This window comes from Pteropus alecto, unplaced genomic scaffold (genome assembly GCF_000325575.1).
Source record: "Pteropus alecto unplaced genomic scaffold, ASM32557v1 scaffold21, whole genome shotgun sequence".
Taxonomy (NCBI): Eukaryota; Metazoa; Chordata; class Mammalia; order Chiroptera; family Pteropodidae; genus Pteropus; species Pteropus alecto.
This window is the reverse complement of record NW_006436282.1, coordinates 380,999-400,386: the sequence shown is the minus strand read 5'-3', so window position 1 is coordinate 400,386 and position 19,388 is coordinate 380,999. Positions and strand designations below refer to the sequence as shown.

Here is a 19,388-nt window from a genome sequence, read left to right as displayed (position 1 = left end):
TCCCTACACTCTCTCTATCCACACCTTAGTAAGCGCTCTGTTAAACTTTCCTCAAATTACTCAATTTGAGTGGATCGTGTCTTTCCTTTGGAATCCTGATCGATTCAGAAGTAATTATAGACTTTCTTAAGGTACAACAAATGAAAACCATAAAATTAAAATATGACAAAATACACTATGGAAATAGAAAACTATAAACCCAAATACTTTGACTAAGCCATAGTTAAAATTATACTTAAAGCCATAAGCCATACATTTTGAGAAACTTATGGAGATCATTTGGGCACAGATTTTAATAATATTTAACACTAAGTTAAAGTAAAAACCAAATGTATATTGATTAAACCTCAGCCCAGCCTGGTGTGGTTAAGGTTATGTTTAAGTTAGATCTATGCATGGATATAATTTATTTAACATGTCTTCTATTATTGACATTTACGTTATTTCCAATCTGTTGCTATTAATGCACAATGCTTTTTGTGTCCACTTAAGAATTCATTCTCTATCCTAATGTCATGAATACATCTTTCTATATATAATCTATTTGGAGTCTTATTGTTTTATTTTTCACATTTAAATCTATATTCCATCTAAATTGATTTTTGCGCATGGAGAGATAGGGGTCAAATATATTTTTCTTTCTATACGGATTCCCAGTTGACCCAGAATCAAAAGCTATTCTTTCCCCAGTGCTTTGTGTCTTTGTCATAAATCAAGGTCCATATATGCACGGGCTCCATCCTTTCTGTGATCATATGCTATAGAGGCATCTTTCAAACATAGCACTTAGATTTTGTTTATTACAAATCTGAATTTTAATTGGTTATTTAGTCCAGTCACATTTATTTTGATTAGTGACATATTTGGACTCATCTCTATCTTATTTAAAAATTTTATCTAGTTTCTTCTTTTTTTCTTTATTACTTTTTAAAAAATCTGACTGAATTTTGTTTTTGTTCTTCTTCTGTTTTTTCTCTTATTTAAAGTTTTTCTCTCTAAAAGTCGAATTTAGTTCCTCCAGTTTTATTCTTCTAATAATAACTCTTAAAATTTATCAAATTTTATCAAGCATGCCTAACACAGTCATAAACCCAAACGACTTCCATCTACCTCAGATAAAAAAGATTTCAGAACATCTTAGCTGAGGTCCTTTTATTCTGAAGTAATTTTAGATGTATAGAAAAGTTGCAATAATAGTAAAGAGAATTCCCTTCTAACCTTCGCTCAGGTTCCCCGATATTAAAATAATCATAATACAGTTGCCAAAACAAAAATATTTACATTGGTATAATACTAACTAAACTACAGACTTCATTTGGAATTTATGTTTTTTTACTACCTTTTTTTCTGTTCCAGGGTCTAATCAAGGATCACATATTAAATTCAATTAGTCATGTCTCCTTAGTCTCCACCAATCTGTGACGGTTTCTGAGTCTTTCCTGGTCTTTTATCATTTGAAGAGTACTGGTTAGTTTTTTTTGCAGAATGCCCATCAATTTGGATTTGTCTGCTGTTTTTTCCTGATTAGACTGGGGTTATGCACTTTTCGCAAGAATACCACAGAAGTGATGTGCACTTCTCAGTCCCCTGTATCCGGGAGTACATGATATACTGGTGATGTTGACTTTAACCACTTGACAAAGGTGGTGTCTACTGGGCCTCTACAGTGTCAAGTTACCATTACTCCCTATAATTAATAAATATATTCAGGGAGATAGCTGACTCACAAACTATTGTCTTCTTTAATGCCATACATGAGAGACTATTATTGTTTTACACAGACCCATTATTTATTTTAATTTACATATGTGTCTACCATTTCTTTTGCTCTCTATGCCCTCTTGAATTTCGGCCCATCCTCTGTTATCTTTTTCTCTTCCTTAAAGAACATCTTTTAGAAGTTCCTTTAGAGCAAGTTCCCAATTTTTTTTCAAGTGTTTTTATTTTCCTTTTACTTTTGAATGCTAATTTGGCTGGATGCCCAATTCTAGGTTAATAGTGACTTTCAATATTTTGAATAAGTTCTTCCATTGTCCTCTAGCTTTCGCTATAGTCTAGTCTTATCTTGCCGTTCCTTTTTAGTGTCCCCTCCCGTCTCTCTGACTACTCTCATGATATTTTAATTGTTTGTATTGTTCTGTAGTTTCAGATGAAACTTTAGATGCTTTGGATATGTTGTACATTATGGATATGTGGATTCATATTTACTTCAGTTCTGGAACATTCATACCCATTGCTTCTTTAAATATTCCCTTTCTTCCATTTTCTCCACTTTCTCCTTCTGGAACTCTAATTGGATATATGTTAGTCCTTCTCATTATATTTTCCATGTGCTTATTTATATTTTTTTCATCTCCTTATCCCTTTTTACTACATTTTGGATATATCTTTCAGACATATTTTCCACTTCACTAATTGTCCAGTTTTCCTAGCATCATTGTTAAAAAGGCCATCTTTTTTCCAGTGCTCCAAAGTCCCATCTTTTTCATAAATCAAGTATCCATATGTCAATCAAATGTCTGTTTTTGGGCTTTCTACATATTCTACTGATCTATTTGTATATTCTTTTACCAATACCATATCACCTTATTTACTGTAGCTTTATAATAAGTCTTGATATTCAGCAAGCAAGTCCTCCCACCTGGTTTTCCTTCTTTAAGAGTATTATGACTATTCTTGGCCCTTATTTGTCCAAATACTTGTAAGAATCAGATCATCAAGTTCCACAAAAATAACATTAGGATTTCGATTTGAATTGTATTTACAATATAGATCAATTTGAAAGGAATACCTCTCTATTTATTTAGGTCATCTCTAATTATTACATTTTGTAGTTACATTAAGTAGCAATTTTTTCTGTAAAAGTCTTGCACATTTTTGTTAGATTTATTCCTACTCAATATTTGACTGTATATGATACCTCCTTAAACCTTCATTTACTAACTCCTTTTTGTTAACATCAGAAAGGAAATTGACTTTGGTATGTTGACTTTGTATTCAGCAACATTGCTTAATGTTCTTATTGATTCTAATAATTTACCTGCAGATGATCTTAGATTTTCTACACACATAATTATATTATCTGTGACTAATGGCAGATTTATATCTTTTTCCCTTGCCTTATGCCACTGGCTAAGATTGCCAGTACAATGTCGAATAGAAATGATAGAGGGCAACATTTTCTTGCCTCTACCGTCAAAGAAAAGTTGATCACACCTAGTGGTGAAACAGTGAATTTACTGTAGATTTTTTATGGCTGTCCTTTAGCAGATTGAGGAAATTCTCATCTATTCTAGTTTGCTAAAAGTTTCTATTAAATCATGAAAAATGTTGCAATTTATCAAGTGCTCTGCATCTAATCAAATGATCATATGGTTTTTCTCCTTTAATTTCTTAGTGTGGCAAATTATGTTGATTTTCTAATGTTAAAATCCAAACTTGTATTTCTGGGACAAATGTAACTTAGTCACAAAATATTCTCCTTTTTATATATTGCTGGTTTTTATAATATTTAGAAGTTTTTTTAATGTTTAGAATTTTTGCATTTTTGCCTTGAGTAAAACGGGCCTGTAATTTTTTTTCATATTGTTCTCATTAGGTGTTGATGTAAAAATAAGTGCTAGTTGCATAAAGAAAGTTGGAAAATGTTCCTCTTTTTCTATTCTCTTGAAGAATTTGTGAAATATTAAAACCATCCCAGTATAGTAGAAATAATTTAATTTAGGAAGTTGTGTAGATAAGTATTGGAGAACTGAAAAGATAAGGAACTGCAGTAAAACAGAAATAATACATCTAGGAAATAACTGCCACCCTGGGGATGAAGGGACAAAGGAAAGGGGCTGAGCTATTAAAAACTACAAATTTGGAAACGGGACCTACAGAAGCTGGGACCCAGACGTCTGAGGGGTGCTGCTCAGCTGTGCCAGTACCTCAGGAGTCGCACAAAAGGTTGTTTTACTTCTAGTTTATTCTTACAGAAAGCAACCCCTCTTCCCTTGACATTTTACTTCTAGCTATTTTGGAAATTGTCATGAGGTACTGAATTTGTTGGGACAAGACATTTTAGACTTACCATGTCCACAATGCAAATGGCACTCTGCATGTGGCATAGGGGGGCCCTGGCTATCCTCTTTCTGTCTTTCAGAAATTTGCTGAATTCTTTCATTCCCTTGTGTCTCATTTCTAATTTGTCAATCTTTTCCATTTCTTTCTATAATTTTAATGTGATTTCAAGAGTATCATGTGATCAATAAACTATCCTTAACCAGTAATCATATATATATATTAGTTTATTAGTTATAAATGTAGTTTTTATACTTATTATTCATTATAGAATAAAAATGTATTTAAATTTATTTATAATTGTGACATTTTTATTACATCTCTTCTTTTAATATCAACATTTCTTCTCTAGGTTCAAAGGAAAAAATTAAACATGAAAATTAAAATCGAGTTACAATCTTGTATTGGTATAAAACATATCAGTAAATAAGATGTCTGAAAAGGAGGATACTTCAGCAGAGGCAGAGAATATCACTAGTCAGTTTAGGGAAGAATCTAATTTACAGTTGGTGGAGGAACCTGGGTTTATTAAAGAAACATCAAATTTGTTAAAGGAAGCTTCTGAAGAGGAACCTCGTGACCAGATTTGTAAAACAGATCCTAGAAATGATACCTTAGAGATACATGACAATACATCGACATCTTCCTCTGGAAGCAAATCTAAGAGAAATGAAGAAGAAAAGAAAACTCTTCAAATTTCTAAAACAATCACTAGATATGACAGCTCACAATTAATAACTGAAACATTATCGGTAAATGAGATGACTGCTGAATCTGAAATTTCTGCTGACTTCCTAGCTCATGAAACATTAGGAAAAATTAGTCCACAACTCACTGAAGAAAATCAGAAAGGAGTTGACTTAGGGTTAGATAACTTTACAGTTAACCTCAAGGCCAAGGGTTTACAAGAATTCCCTAAGGACATTTTAAAAATAAAATATGTAAAATACCTATATTTAGATGAGAACCAAATCAAAAGTTTTGAAGGAGCAGAATCATGTGACCTGACAGGACTTGAAATTCTATCCTTGCAAGATAATGGATTATCAACATTTCCATCTGAAATTCAATTACTTCATAATTTAAAGATATTAAATGTTAGTCACAACCAAATATCACATATACCTAAAGAAATATCACAGCTGAGGAATATCAGGCAGCTCTTTTTAAATAACAATTACATTGAGAATTTTCCTTCTGGCTTAGAAAGTCTTAGAAACTTGGAAATTTTAAGTCTGGCTAAAAATAACTTAAGATATATACCAAATACTCTGTGTATTTTGAAAAACTTGAGTGTTCTCAATCTGGAATATAATCAGTTAACAATATTTCCTAAAGTTCTGTGCTTCCTTCCAAAGTTAATTTCACTAAACCTTACTGGAAACCTGATAAGCAGTTTGCCGAAAGAAATTAGGGAGCTTAAAAATTTAGAAAAACTTTTAATGGATCATAATAAACTTACATTTTTGCCAGTGGAAATTTTTAGATTGCTCAAAATGCAAGAACTCCAACTGACTGACAATAAAATAGAAGTGATTTCACACAAAATTGAGAACTTCAAGGAACTTAGGATTCTAATTCTTGATAAAAATTTATTGAAAGAAATACCAGAGAAAATTTCCCACTGTGTAATGTTGGAATGCCTTAGTCTTAGTGATAATAAATTAACAGAACTTCCTAAGAACATCCACAAGCTTAAAAGTTTAAGAAAACTCCATGTAAACAGAAATAATATAGTGAGAATACCTGAAGATATCTCATATCTTAATAATATGTTCAGTCTAGAATTTTCAGGAAATATAATCACTGATGTTCCCATTGAAATAAAAAACTGCAGAAAAATAACTAAAGTTAAACTGAGTTATAATAAGATAATACATTTTCCAGTAGGTTTGTGTGCTTTAGATTCTCTTCATTATTTGAATATTAATGGAAACTATATTTCAGAAGTACCTGTGGATATATCTTTCAGTAAACAACTGCTTCATTTAGAGTTTAATGAAAACAAACTCCTCATATTTTCTGAGCACTTATGTTCTCTTATTAAACTTCAATATCTGGATCTTGGTAAAAACCAAATAAGGAAAATTCCAGCATGTATTTCCAATATGGCATCACTCCATGTTCTTATTTTATGCTGTAATAAATTTGAAACTTTCCCTATAGACGTGTGTACTTTAGCAAATTTGCAAGTACTTGATTTTTCTGAAAACCAAATAAAGAAGATCCCTTCAGAGATCTGTAACTTAAAAGGAATCCAGAAATTAAACATCTCAAACAATCAATTTATATATTTTCCTATTGAACTGTGTCAACTTCAATCACTGGAAGAGCTGAATATAAGTCAGATAAATGGGACAAAGGTAAGACTGATATTTTGGGCTTTGTGGGGAAGGTGGGACTGGAGGGGATCTGAGTCTAAGTTGTAGTGTATGTGTATGTTTATTTTAAATTTAGCTGGAATATTTTATTTTTTAAAGGATAGGTTTTATTTTTATAACCCAAAAATGGCTTATAAATATACTTCTCAATTCAAAATCTTTATAGGAAAATATTTCATTAAAATGAAATGCCAGGTAAAGCTGAAAATTTTATACATTCCTTTTTATTTCAGCTTAATTATAAAAGGAGTTTTAAAGTTATGGGTTAATATAAACATTATTGGAAATTTGGAAAATTGAGAAAAGTAAAAGGAAAAAATCATTTCACAGGTACATAATCATTCCACAAGCACATCACTGTAACATAACTATTGGCCATATATCGACCAGTACTGGTCGTATGTTGACAACTTACTTTTAGTCTTTTTTTTCTTATGTATATGGTTTTATAAGAAAGTATAAAAAGATTGTACATTCAAGTTTAAATTCTTCTACTTTCACTTAATGTATCATAAGCATTTCCCCATGATACACATAATCTTCCCAATAATTGTTATAACTAATACATGATTTATGTAACTAACCCTCTGTTAAGTACTTAGGGGTGTTGTAATTTATCATCATTATAAATAATGCTGTGATGAACTTCTTCATAAATATAGCCTTTTTCATATTTTATTATTTCCTTAGTGAATTTTCCCTTAAAAACTAGATCAAAGGGAATAAATGTTCTTATAGTTAACATTTAATTTGACTCAAACTCTAAGAGTGAATTTTATGAAATACTTTTTAAAAATCAAAACATTCCTGATTTATATTAAGACATATTAATGAAAAGGATATGGCTATTATCTGGTTATCTTTAATTTGGCCATCACAGTCAAATTAAAGGCCTTTGACAGAGGCTTATTATCTACAGCAAGATCCCAAAGCCTGTTCCTAGAAATAACTAGTGCCATGAATTGCTCTTCAAAAAATATATAAGTAGTGGGGTTCCTATTATCATATAGCCTTGAAAAGCATGGGATTCTTAGAGAATCACAATGAACACTAATACATCAAAAGCTCTGAAGAAATCTGCACTAAATAAACTGGTTTGTATCTATTTAACCCATAATTCCTAAATTTATTTGACCTTTTTTTTTTAAACATACACCTGCTATACAGTACATTTCCAGAAAGACTACTCCAGGGAATAGTTGCTTAAGTTAGATGGAATGAATAATGATATATGTTGTGTTTTAAAAGTTGCTTTTATATTAAAAGGCAATTTTTTCTGCATTATATTCAACTAATTCTTTGGCCTATATATTACTGTGGAAGTCCACGGGTTATGTCCTTAATTTTCTCTTTTATATTAATTCCTTCCTAGACCTCACCACACTATGCACATGACCTAGCTAGCTACTGGAGCCAATTTCTCTCCAGTGGGCTAGTCCTATAGTTTCTAATTTCCCTGGAAAGTCCGTTCTTTTATTCTTCTATTGATTCGCACTCAACATAAAAGACAGTAAGTAGCTGAAAGACATGAAGTAACCCTAACGGAAGAAAATAGTTTTTAACTAATTAAACCATAACTGCTAAATTTATTTGACCTTTTTTTTTTAAACATACACCTGCTATACAGTACATTTCCAGAAAGACTACTCCAGGGAATAGTTGCTTAAGTTAGATGGAATGAATAATGATATATGTTGTGTTTTAAAAGTTGCTTTTATATTAAAAGGCAATTTTTTCTGCATTATATTCAACTAATTCTTTGGCCTATATATTACTGTGGAAGTCCACGGGTTATGTCCTTAATTTTCTCTTTTTTATTAATTCCTTCCTAGACCTCACCACACTATGCACATGACCTAGCTAGCTACTGGAGCCAATTTCTCTCCAGTGGGCTAGTCCTATAGTTTCTAATTTCCCTGGAAAGTCCGTTCTTTTATTCTTCTATTGATTCGCACTCAACATAACTTCATACTCATCTCTCTTTCCAATGTAATTCCCATTAAAACCTCTCCATTTGTTTGTGATGCCATTTTCTTTAAATCTGCCAACCTAGAAATCATGGAATCATCTTTGACCATATCTTTTCCATCATCAATATACTAAATCTTACACCAAAATTGTCTCATTTTTTCTCTGAGAAAGCTCTTGGATCATCTCCCTTATTTCCCAGCATCACTGTCTCCATTCTGGTCCATGGTCATCATTCATTTCATGCCTAGACTATTCTAGGAGCCTCCTGACTATTCTTTCATTCAGGTTCCTCCCTTTTATCAAGACTTGTCAAAACTATCAGACTTCATTCCAGAGGACTGTTCTCAGGAATCCAGATTGCATATCTATTACCTACTTGTGGTGGGTGGTTGCCAAAGGCATCAGACCATATTATTACAACATCATTTCAAAGTTCACCAGATGGAAAAAAAATGATTTACCCAAACTTCTCTCAAGAAGAATATCCTATTTAATTGTAAAGATCAATTTGATAACCTCTTGGGGTGGAAGTGACATACCCAAAGGATTAATTTATATAACACCATATGGTCACTAAACAGTCATCTGAGAAAGAAGAGTCAGATTAATCACTGGGCTTTTATTTTGCTAACTGAAGGATGCACAAAAGGAATCTTCTTTCCATAGTAGCTCTATCATCACATAGTTCTCAGGCATTTCCTCTAATAAATGTTGAGCTAGAAGTTAAGGAATATTTGTCTGAAAGAATGTGAAACTATGGACCTGCCCACCTGTCTTGATCTGCCTCCTTCCTTACAGCCCCAGCTCTCAAGTCTTGTCATAGCCTGGTTCCATGTTCCTTTTCCAAACATATCTCCCTCTTGCTTCCTATCACCTCTCTTTACTGGTCAGCTTCTCATTGGTTGTCTTTATACATGATATTTGTCTTGCCTTAAGTGTCCTGTAACTTCTATCCAATCCTATTCATTCTTAGGAGGCCATTCTAGTCCCATCTGCAACATGAAGCTTTCCTTTAGTTCTCTGGATTTGTACTGATAGACATTCTCTAAACTTCCATATATTTGTTTTTGTAGTCTTTATTTTGGCATTGTACTACCTATTACTTAATGCTGTTTCCTAATTGTTTCATATACATATATTTTATTCCATGAATTAAATTTTAACCTTCTTAAAGTTAAGGACTGTCTCTTATGCTTCTTTTACAGCTGGAAGAACACTAAGCGCCATATCTAATATTTATCTTGTTTGGATATTTCTGAGGGACTCATATATTAATACTTCTTTTGTTTACTCATAGAACTTCCTTTATTTCAAAACCACTTGTGATGGCCTTATTTCTCTGAATGTACATATTTTTTTGTCACCTTAGCAGAGTATCTTAATTCCTGCTATCCTGCAGTATTTTTGTACAAGGAATTTTCATTTGAGGCTACATTGCCAAACTATGTGACTTCATTCTAAAGGTGTTTATTGAATATTTACTCAAAATTCATCATGCTTAGGAACATGCACATAAAAAGTATAAAAAGTACATCATGTCATTTAAAAATCCAAGGACAACACACAAGGGACGAAATAAAAAAGCAATGTTGTTGAGAATAGGAAAAAAGAGATCAAGTGTGGGATAGTATAATTGAGAAAGTCTTCAGGGAAGAGAATAAGCCAAAGCGAGGTCAGATTTAGGGAGGGAAGAGAGGGATAAGGTGGCAATAAACTCTGAGTGTTTAGAGTGTGGAAAATGGGTTAGCCCATGGTTGAATTCATAGTAGCATGGCTCGGACTGGGGAGGCACTTGGATGCTGTGGGCTTTAGCAAGGGAGTCACAAAAGAATTTGTGACATAGTGAAAATACCTTTTTAAGATTAAAAAAAATCCCTCCGTCCACTGATTTTAGAAAAAGTTTTAATTAAGAAATATTTATTTAAAATATAATTGATTAATCTTTGTTACAGTTAACAAGACTTCCAGAAGAGCTGTTTAATATGACTCAACTTAAAAGACTTGATATCTCAAATAATGCAATCAGAGAAATTCCAAGAAATATAGGGGAATTGAAAAGTTTGGTTAGTTTAAACGCATACAACAATCAAATAAGTTACCTGCCACCATCGTTTCTATCTTTAAATGATCTCCAGCAACTAAACTTGAGTGGTGAGTGTCAATTACAATAAGTAAGTAGAGTATTAGTGTCTAGGTTGCAAAATTTACTGACAAAACAGAACGGCAAACAGTCAGCATAATGTATTAAGTGCCCATTGGAAGGAAATGGCTACCATAGATAAAGAAAATGTGAGCAAAGCATAAGGTCCAGTTCCTTCCCTGAAAGAGGTTATTATCCAGCTGGGGGACCTAAACACATTTTCATTTCTTTCCTATCTTCTCTGCCTATACCCAGTCATTCAATATTTCTTCCCTTTCTGAAACTGACCTCGTCCCTCTATACACACATCTACCTATACAACCTTAGATCAGCATTTTCTCTGTTTTCCTTTCTCTGCTGGCTCCCCTGGTTCCACTTCTATACCCTATAATATTGCAATACTTCACAGCCTTTTACAAAGTAAATCACTACAAAAACAAAGAAAAATAAGTAAACCACTTACTCTAAAGATACTAAAAGAGACTTTCCAAAGCATGACAAATACTAGACTTGTATTTTTTAAAATTATTTTTATTATGAAATATTTCAAACTTACAAAAAATAATAAATACCTATGTACCTATTTCTAGATATAATGTTAAGATTTTGTGATATTTACTTGGGACATTTTTGATTATTAAGAAATTAAATAATAGAGTTGAAGCTTTTTGTATCTCTCTTCAAACTAGAAGTAACCATCCATGTTTTTATACATATATATGTAAATGTATGTGTATATATATCCATAAAAAGTAGTACTATTTGATTTTTTTAACTTTATTAAATCTTATACTACAGAATGTAATTTACCATTCTGTAACTTGTTTTCCTCATTTATTATATTTCTAAAATTAATCCATGTAAATATATATAGACCTATTTCACTCATTTTAAATGCTGTATAATATTCAATTATATGGTTAAACAGAAACCCATTACCTTGTTGATAGACAATTGTTTCCAATTTGTTTGCTACTAAAAACATCCTTGTACATGTTCTTAGTATACTTTTGCCTGAATTTCTTTAGTGCACATAGCTATAAGTAAAATTGCTGGGTCACATGGTACATACATCTTCAACGTTACTAGATTTGGGTAAATTGATCTCTATAGAGGCTGTGTACTAGCTAACCACAAGACCAGTTGAGTTCATAAAATTTTATCTTTCCATTGGAAGTAACATTTATAACTAGAGCTGTCTTAGATTTAGAGGATTTCCAGATTAAAAACAAAGTTCATCTTTTTGTTATCATGATACCAATAGTACAGTAAAACCTACAGTAATGCATCAATACTTAGAATAATGCAATGGGCATTTGTCTCCTGAGTCCATAGGACTCCTTGTAAGCTGACTGTGCAGGTACACATCAGTTATTTCATTAATTTTGCACTAACTCACAATAATTCAGCTCTGCAATTGAATTTTTCGGTCCCACTTTTATGTTATGGCAAAGGTTTACTGTATTTTAGGGAGGTTATTTATTTGTCCAAGTGCATGACAGGACATACTCCACTCACCTACTATTTGTACATGAAAAAAACAAAGGCTGACCAGAGCCTCCTGGTCCACTGGAGAACACAACCCCTAACTAGAATCATAACTCTCTGGAGGCCTTCTATTACAGAATCAAGACAGCGAATGGGAAGAGCATAGACTCTGCTCCAAGCTTAGTCAGCTCTCTGTTAGTCCGCATCGGAATTAGAAAAATATATCAGTCAGATCCAATCAGGAGACAGAAACTATGCCTTAGTTAATGACCAAATATGTTACTAACTACATAAGTGAAAGAGTAAAATGAGAATTCTAAGATTATCATAAGGATAGCAATGGCAGAGAGCAATAACCACACATTGGCTGAGGGAATAAAGTAAAGTTGAAATTATTAAAACGTAAAAGTTTGGAGGAGGGGCCGCACATCTGAGGATGGAGCACTGCTTAGCAGGTGCTGGTTTCTCTGAGCATGGGACTGGGGTATGTGTGCTTGTGTGTGACAAAGTGTTGGGAAAACAGCAAACTGAATTATGTCGTTCCAATGGGAAAGAACTGTTGCTGGTGGGATAAAAGAGTGTTGCTGGGGTGACACTCAAGGAAAAACAGTCAAGAAGACCAGAGGTAGGTCTGGAGGTAAAAGACAATTGCTAAACAATTGGCATGCCCATGGTCACCAACTTTTATTGCTGAATTTGAAGTTAGAAGGGCTGAATTCACGTCTTGTAATTTAATGTTTCCTCCATTTATAAAATGAAGGTAATAGGAATACCCATGTCATAGGTTTGGTTTGTGACTGAATGAGATTTTTGAAAGCAGGTAGCATACTGTCAAAGCACTATTCAAACAAAAGGCATCTTTAAAAAAGAGACATCTTGTGAATAAACTCCCTCTGTCACTAACTGTAGCGAATTTAGGGAGACAACCTCTCTGAGCCTCAGTTTTTTCATCAGCAAGACAAGAAAGCTAAACTTCTGCTTGTCCATACAGTTGTTGTGAGAATATAATTAAACAAAACTTACGAAAACATTTTGACAAATGTGAAACATTATACCAATGAAAGACATTTAGATATTAATCCCTTTCTTTTCTCATAGCATAAGCTTTGGAGTAAAACAGACCTTAGAATTCTAGCTCCATCATTCACTAGAAAGTTATCTTTTTTTAATGTTAGGCTTTTGTTGCCTAATCTGAAAATGGAAATAATAATATAAACTCTTTGGACTGTGAGCATTAAGTGATCAATCACTAAGCACAAAAATCGATGCGGTGTAGGTTTTTAACAGGTGTTAGCGCCTCTCTTCCAAGGAGCCAAAATACCAAATGAAAGGAAGGTAGATGGACATGTAAGCTGCTTGTAGTTATTCTCAGGGAGAAGAACCTCACAGTTCTCTATACAGATCTACATTGATAATGCTATCCATGCAGGCTTTCATTATATCCTACCTGCAAGACAGCTAGCTATGCAGTATAGTTATTTGTTGTTTACAGCTGACATCCATTCTTATGGTCAGTGCCTGTGCTAAACAGTTATATATTTTGAATATCACCACTGTTTATGGACTGATGTAACAGCCTCTCTCTCCTACCTTTGTTATTGCCAGTATTTTCAAATACTTTTTATTGATGTGTGTGTATGTGTATGCGTGTGTGTGTGTGTATATGTGTGTGTGTGTGTGTGTGTATATATATATATATATAGCAAAAAAGTACATCTTGCCTCAAAAATTAAAATTAAAAATAGAACCTACCATATGATTCAGCAATTCTACTGAATATTTCTCTGAAGGAAACAAAATCAGAAACTCAAAAAGGTATATGCACCCTCATTTTCATTGGAGCATTATTTAGCTAAGTGTCCATCGATGAATGGACGAATAAAGAAAATGTGGTATACAAACGCAAACACACACACACACAGAAATATTATTCCTACATAAACAGAAGGAAATCTTGCCATTTGTGACAACATGGATGAACCTTGAGGACATTATGATAAGTGAAATAAGTCAGGAAAGACAAATACTGTATGATCTCACTCGTAAGTGGAATATTAAAAAAAAAACTGAATTCATAGATAGAACAGATTGGTGGTTGTCAGAGGTGTGGGGGGTGAGGGGTGGGCAAAATGGGTGACGGGGGTCAAAAGGCACAAATTTCCAGTTATAAAATAAGTTATGGGGATGTAATATACAGTATGATGACTATAATTAATAATTTATTATACGTTTCAAAGTTGCTAAGAGTATATCTTAAAAGTTCTCATCTCAAGAAAAAAATGGTGATGGATATTAACTAGACTTACTGTAGTGATCATTTCACAATATATACAAATATCAAGTCATTGCTATACACTGGAAAATGTTATGTCAATTATATCTCAATTTTAAAAAAGTACATACTGTAAGTGTACAGCTCAACAAATTTTCACACACTGAATAAACCCATATTTCAGGACCTGGAACAAGAAACAGAACATTCCCAGTAACCCCTTCTTGTTCCCTTCCAAATTATTTCTCTTCCTTCTCTCAACTAAGGTTAACCACTATCATGATTTTCAATAGTGTGCCTTAAATGAAATCATAAAGTACATACTCCTTTCTCTCTGGATTTTTTCACTCAACATTATGTTTGTGAAATTCATTCATATTATTCTTCGTATTTGTAGACCATTCACTCTTAATACTATATGTATAATCCATTATGCGAATATACTCTTTTATTTATTCTGCTATTGATGAACATTTAGTAGGAAAGCAATTGTTTCCTTTTGGTCAGCTAAACTGTGTGATTTCAATCTTTTTAAATTTATTGAGACTAGCTTTATGGCTCAGCACATAGGCTACCTTAATAAACATACCATTTATTCTTAAAATATTCTGCAAGTGTTAGGTACAGCATTTTATGAATATCACATAGGTCAAGTTGACTGATAGTCTTGTTGGACTTTCCTGTCTTTACTGATACATTTATCTTGCTATGTTAATTGCTTAGAGAGGGGTGTTGAAATCTACAACTCTGGTTGTGAAATTGCATATTTTTTTGCTTTGTCAACTTTTTTCATGTATTTTGAAGGACTATTATTAGCTTAATCCCCCCCCTTAAGGGTGGACTAGACTTAGTAACTCAGTTCCAAAGAACAGAGTCAGGAAAGAAAAAAAAATCCAAACCTTATGTTGGAGAAACCTGGCAGACACTATTTTTGCCAAGGGATCAAGTTTAATATCCCAAGTGATGTCGTGGGGTATCAGGTACCCCTGATGTGATATGACGACAGTACTTCATCTCTGTGGTATTCTTTCCAAAAACCCATAACCACAGTCTAATCATTAAAAAGTCAGATAAACACAAATTAAATACTATTCTACAAAATACCTAACTAGTACAACTATAAACTGTCAACATCATGAAAAACAAGGAAAGACTGAGAAACTGTCAAAGACCAGAGGAGACGAAGAAGACATAATAGTATGCAGTGTGCTGTCCTGGAATCGATTCCGGAATGGGATAAGGACATTAATGAAAAATCTAATGAAATCCAAAATGTGTGAAGTTTATTTAATAATAATGTACCAGTGTTAGTTTCTTCATAGATTTGACAAATGTAAAATGGTAACATGAGATGACAACATTAGGGGAAACTAAAACTAGATGAGTATACAGGAACTCTCTACAATTTCTATAGCTTTTCTATAAATCTGAAATTATTCCAAATAAAAAGTTAATTTAAAAAATTACCATTACACTTACTCTGTAAAGTCCTTTCCTGTATTTGAGAGGAAAGTTCCTATCTCATTTTGCCTTCCTCTATGAGATAAAGGAACCCATGGCTGTTTCTATATTTCTCCCTTTTCACTCCTAGTAAGTGGATGACAGTAAGAACCTATGGTTCTTACTTATGATTTGCCAGCATTGTGAGGGTTCTTTGGTACTTTGCCAGTGAGATACCTGCAATAGATGCCCTATATATAGTTATTTGTCTCCATAGTTTTCTTTTACAGAAAGGTATAATTCAATTATATTATTTTTCTACTAGGAAACAACCTTACAGCTCTGCCTAGTGGTATCTATAACCTTTTTTCACTGAAGGATATAAATTTTGATGATAACCCTTTGCTGAGACCTCCAATGGAAATCTGTAAAGGAAAACAATTGTATACTATTGCACGCTATCTACAGAAGGCAGATGAAAGAGATGGTAGGTGATGAATGAGTGACTAGCTTGCAAGTTATTTTCTAGTATCATCTGTAAATTAAAAGATAGTTTGCTTTAATCAGAGGCTTTCAATATGGCAGAGACATTAAAATATTTATCATCTTCCCTAATCAGGAAGTTAGGAGTTTATTCTGATAATTCAAATTATTTAATCTAGGCCCATACAAACTGAACCATTGAAAACAGTTAAATCCAAGCAGAGGGGTGGGCTGTTTCCCATCTATTGTTCTCAATACCCTTCAATAGGTTTTTCATCATGGTTGTGCCCAGACTCAGAGAATCCACACACAGATTTCTTCACCAGTTCTGATCTGTATCATCATATGTAGTTGATCTAAAAGTTATTATTTAGCCTTGAAGGAAGTCCATAGATCCTTTCCACTGATGCCAGGCAGTTTTGGGCCCAGTATGATCACCTATCTGCAATCCTTAAGCAGTCTTCATTCCTTTTGTGCTTAAGTGCTCCTTTGGTTGTCCCTGATCATTTCAGAGAGTAGGTCCATTTTCTTTAAATGTTCTTCCATTGAAGCACATGGGGACTGGTTTCTCCAAGTCTGTGGTAGGCAAGTTTCACCATCCAATTCTTTCCCTGAGGCTGGGTTCCTGACAACTAAGCTTTTCCCTGCGACTCTGACTTTGTTGTTCATTGTTAATCTTCAGAATGGATATAGATTTTGGTCTCCCAATTTAATGCAGTATTTAAGAAGTATTAAATTAATAAGTCTTGTTCCAGATTTGGAGAAAGGAAATATTCAAAACTGTCCTTCAACATTATTCTATCATGTATCCTGTCTATGTAATCAGGAGTTTACATCAGTATAATCTCATAATCTAGTGAGATGGTCACTTAAAATGTACACTCCTCTGTAAGCCACAATATACATCAATAGACTTGGCTACTGTTCAGAAGCTTTTGCAAGACTCAGGACTCACTGATGGAAAAAACCTAAGAGATAAAATTAAAAGCCACAGTAGTAGCTGATTTTTTCAACTTGCTATGCAAGTCGGTTCTGCCAATTATTATCGTAAAAAAGGGACATTTTGTGGTAACTTTATTGCTTTAGTATAAAGTTTTTATTTCCATAAATAATTCCTGTTAGGTAAGAGTACTTTAGAGAAGGCCTGTCAAGTTCATGATTAAACCTCCTTGCTAAAATTCTGTTACTCTAGTTCTTGAGGACGGAGGATTCATGTGGTTCTAGCCTCTGTTGGGACAGTACAATAGGCAACGGAAACAGGTCAAAGTCAGTAAAAACAAGAGGATCCCAGACAATTATGTCCTTTCCTTATGCTAAAGGGGCCTTTGTACTGCAGGCTTGGTGAGAGAGTAGAGAGGAAGTCATCATGGAAGATGTATTTATCGTGCAATTAACAAAGAACATGGGGTCCTTTCTTTAAAGTTTTATTTAGAAGATTGTTTTTTATTTATATCATTAGCATATAATCTAGATTGAGGAATTATTGGTATAAATAAAATTTAAAAAACCCAGAAAGCATAGAACATATTTGAGATGATTATGGGGGCAGGGAGTGGGGGAGGAGGAGGGGAGAGCACTCATTCTTAAAAATTTCCAAAGTACCTTGGGCCAACAAAAAAAAATGACTATAGTTCAAATTAGCTAAAAGCTTTTTTTTAAAACTAAAAACTTTCTACTTATATCTAACCAACATTCATTAAATGAGTGATTTGAATATAAAATATGCATATATATATACAATATTTATAGTAGATGTGAACTTGGCTTCTCAAGATGGTACATAAAGAAGCATATTAAAAAGCCAGTTTGTATATTAAGTCTGCATTTTACACTTCAGTTTTAATTGACATATATATTTGGTAGGTGCACAGAAGTAAGAAACTGGATATAATATTAACAAAATATGATTTTCAAAAGTGATGGCCTAAATTTTCTTTTATGTTCAAATGTAGAGAAAATCTTAGAGAAGATCTTCAAGATAGTTGCCAACAACATCACTGAAACAAATTTTCAATTTTTGTGTCAAAAATTGAACCTGCCAATCTCAGAAACTGATATGTCTACAAAAAGGTATGTATGAATGATAACATGTGGTATAAGCTTATTCTCATGTAATATTATGTAATATTAACATTACATGGTTGTGAAATATTCACATTAACATGAACTCTAATTTGCTGTAAAAGACTGATTTTAGTTTATTATACATTTGGGATCCATGCTGGTATATGCAGTAGTTAAGAGCAAGAGCTCTGAGGACAGATTGCTTGGCTTTAAATTCCAACTGGTTTTGTGAACTTGGAAAAGTCCTTTAACTTCCGTGTGCTTCAGTTTCTTCATAGGTAAAGTGGATATATTTACCTAAGAGAGCTATCACGTGTTCAAGTTATAAAGCATGTAGTACTGTAGTAGTAATGTACTGGTTTATAGTAAATATCCATAATTATTGTTTGAGGTCTTGAGTAAATCTCTCAGAATCGAATGTTAATTGAATTATCGATTTTCTACAAGGAAGCAAGTGGGGGGGCGGGGCGGAGGGGATTGGGGTAACATTTACTTTCTATGTGCTAGACTCCGTGCTAAAATTTTAAATGAACTAGCTTTACCAATTAATTTAATCCTCACTTCAATCTGGTAAATTGGTTTAAAAACCTAGATATATAATATTTAGATAGTTTAAAACAATGTTCCTTAAATAATTATTTAAAAATTTTTCAGCACTGTTTCATTAAGTGAGAGAGTCCTCCAAGCACTTGATAGGTGGAAAATGGAAAGTAACAACTTGTCACTAACCACGGCTGCTTTAAGAGATCAACTAACTCGGTCACTAACTATGATAGGAGCATATGAAATTATGGACAAAATAACAGCTTTAAAACTTTTTACATGTGCAATTAAATTCTGAATGGTGTATCTATCCATAATAAAAACTGAAAACTTATGATACACTTATATAATTGAAACTGGATCTAAAAGAATTGCATGTCATGTCTCTCTTCATGCATTCCTAAGAGATGACAATTTATGGCTACCACTCTGTTATCGTAATAAAACATTAAAAACATTTTTGTGTATTTGTTCTATTGCCCTGGAATTATGATATTGAATTTTATTTTTAATTTTATTTCAATTTTAAATTCCATTTAAAAAT

The 19,388-nt window shown here is 33.0% G+C and overlaps 1 protein-coding gene across 1 annotated transcript; it reads left to right on the top strand.

Moving 5' to 3' along the window:
* Positions 1-4,415: 4,415 nt before the first annotated feature.
* Positions 4,416-19,142, top strand: LRRD1 (leucine rich repeats and death domain containing 1). Its single transcript, XM_006911887.1, has 5 exons — positions 4,416-6,425; positions 10,367-10,565; positions 16,080-16,241; positions 18,190-18,307; positions 18,956-19,142. Exons 1-5 carry the CDS (start codon positions 4,494-4,496, stop codon positions 19,140-19,142), a joined length of 2,598 nt encoding a protein of 865 aa, XP_006911949.1. The 5' UTR covers positions 4,416-4,493.
* Positions 19,143-19,388: the final 246 nt, after the last annotated feature.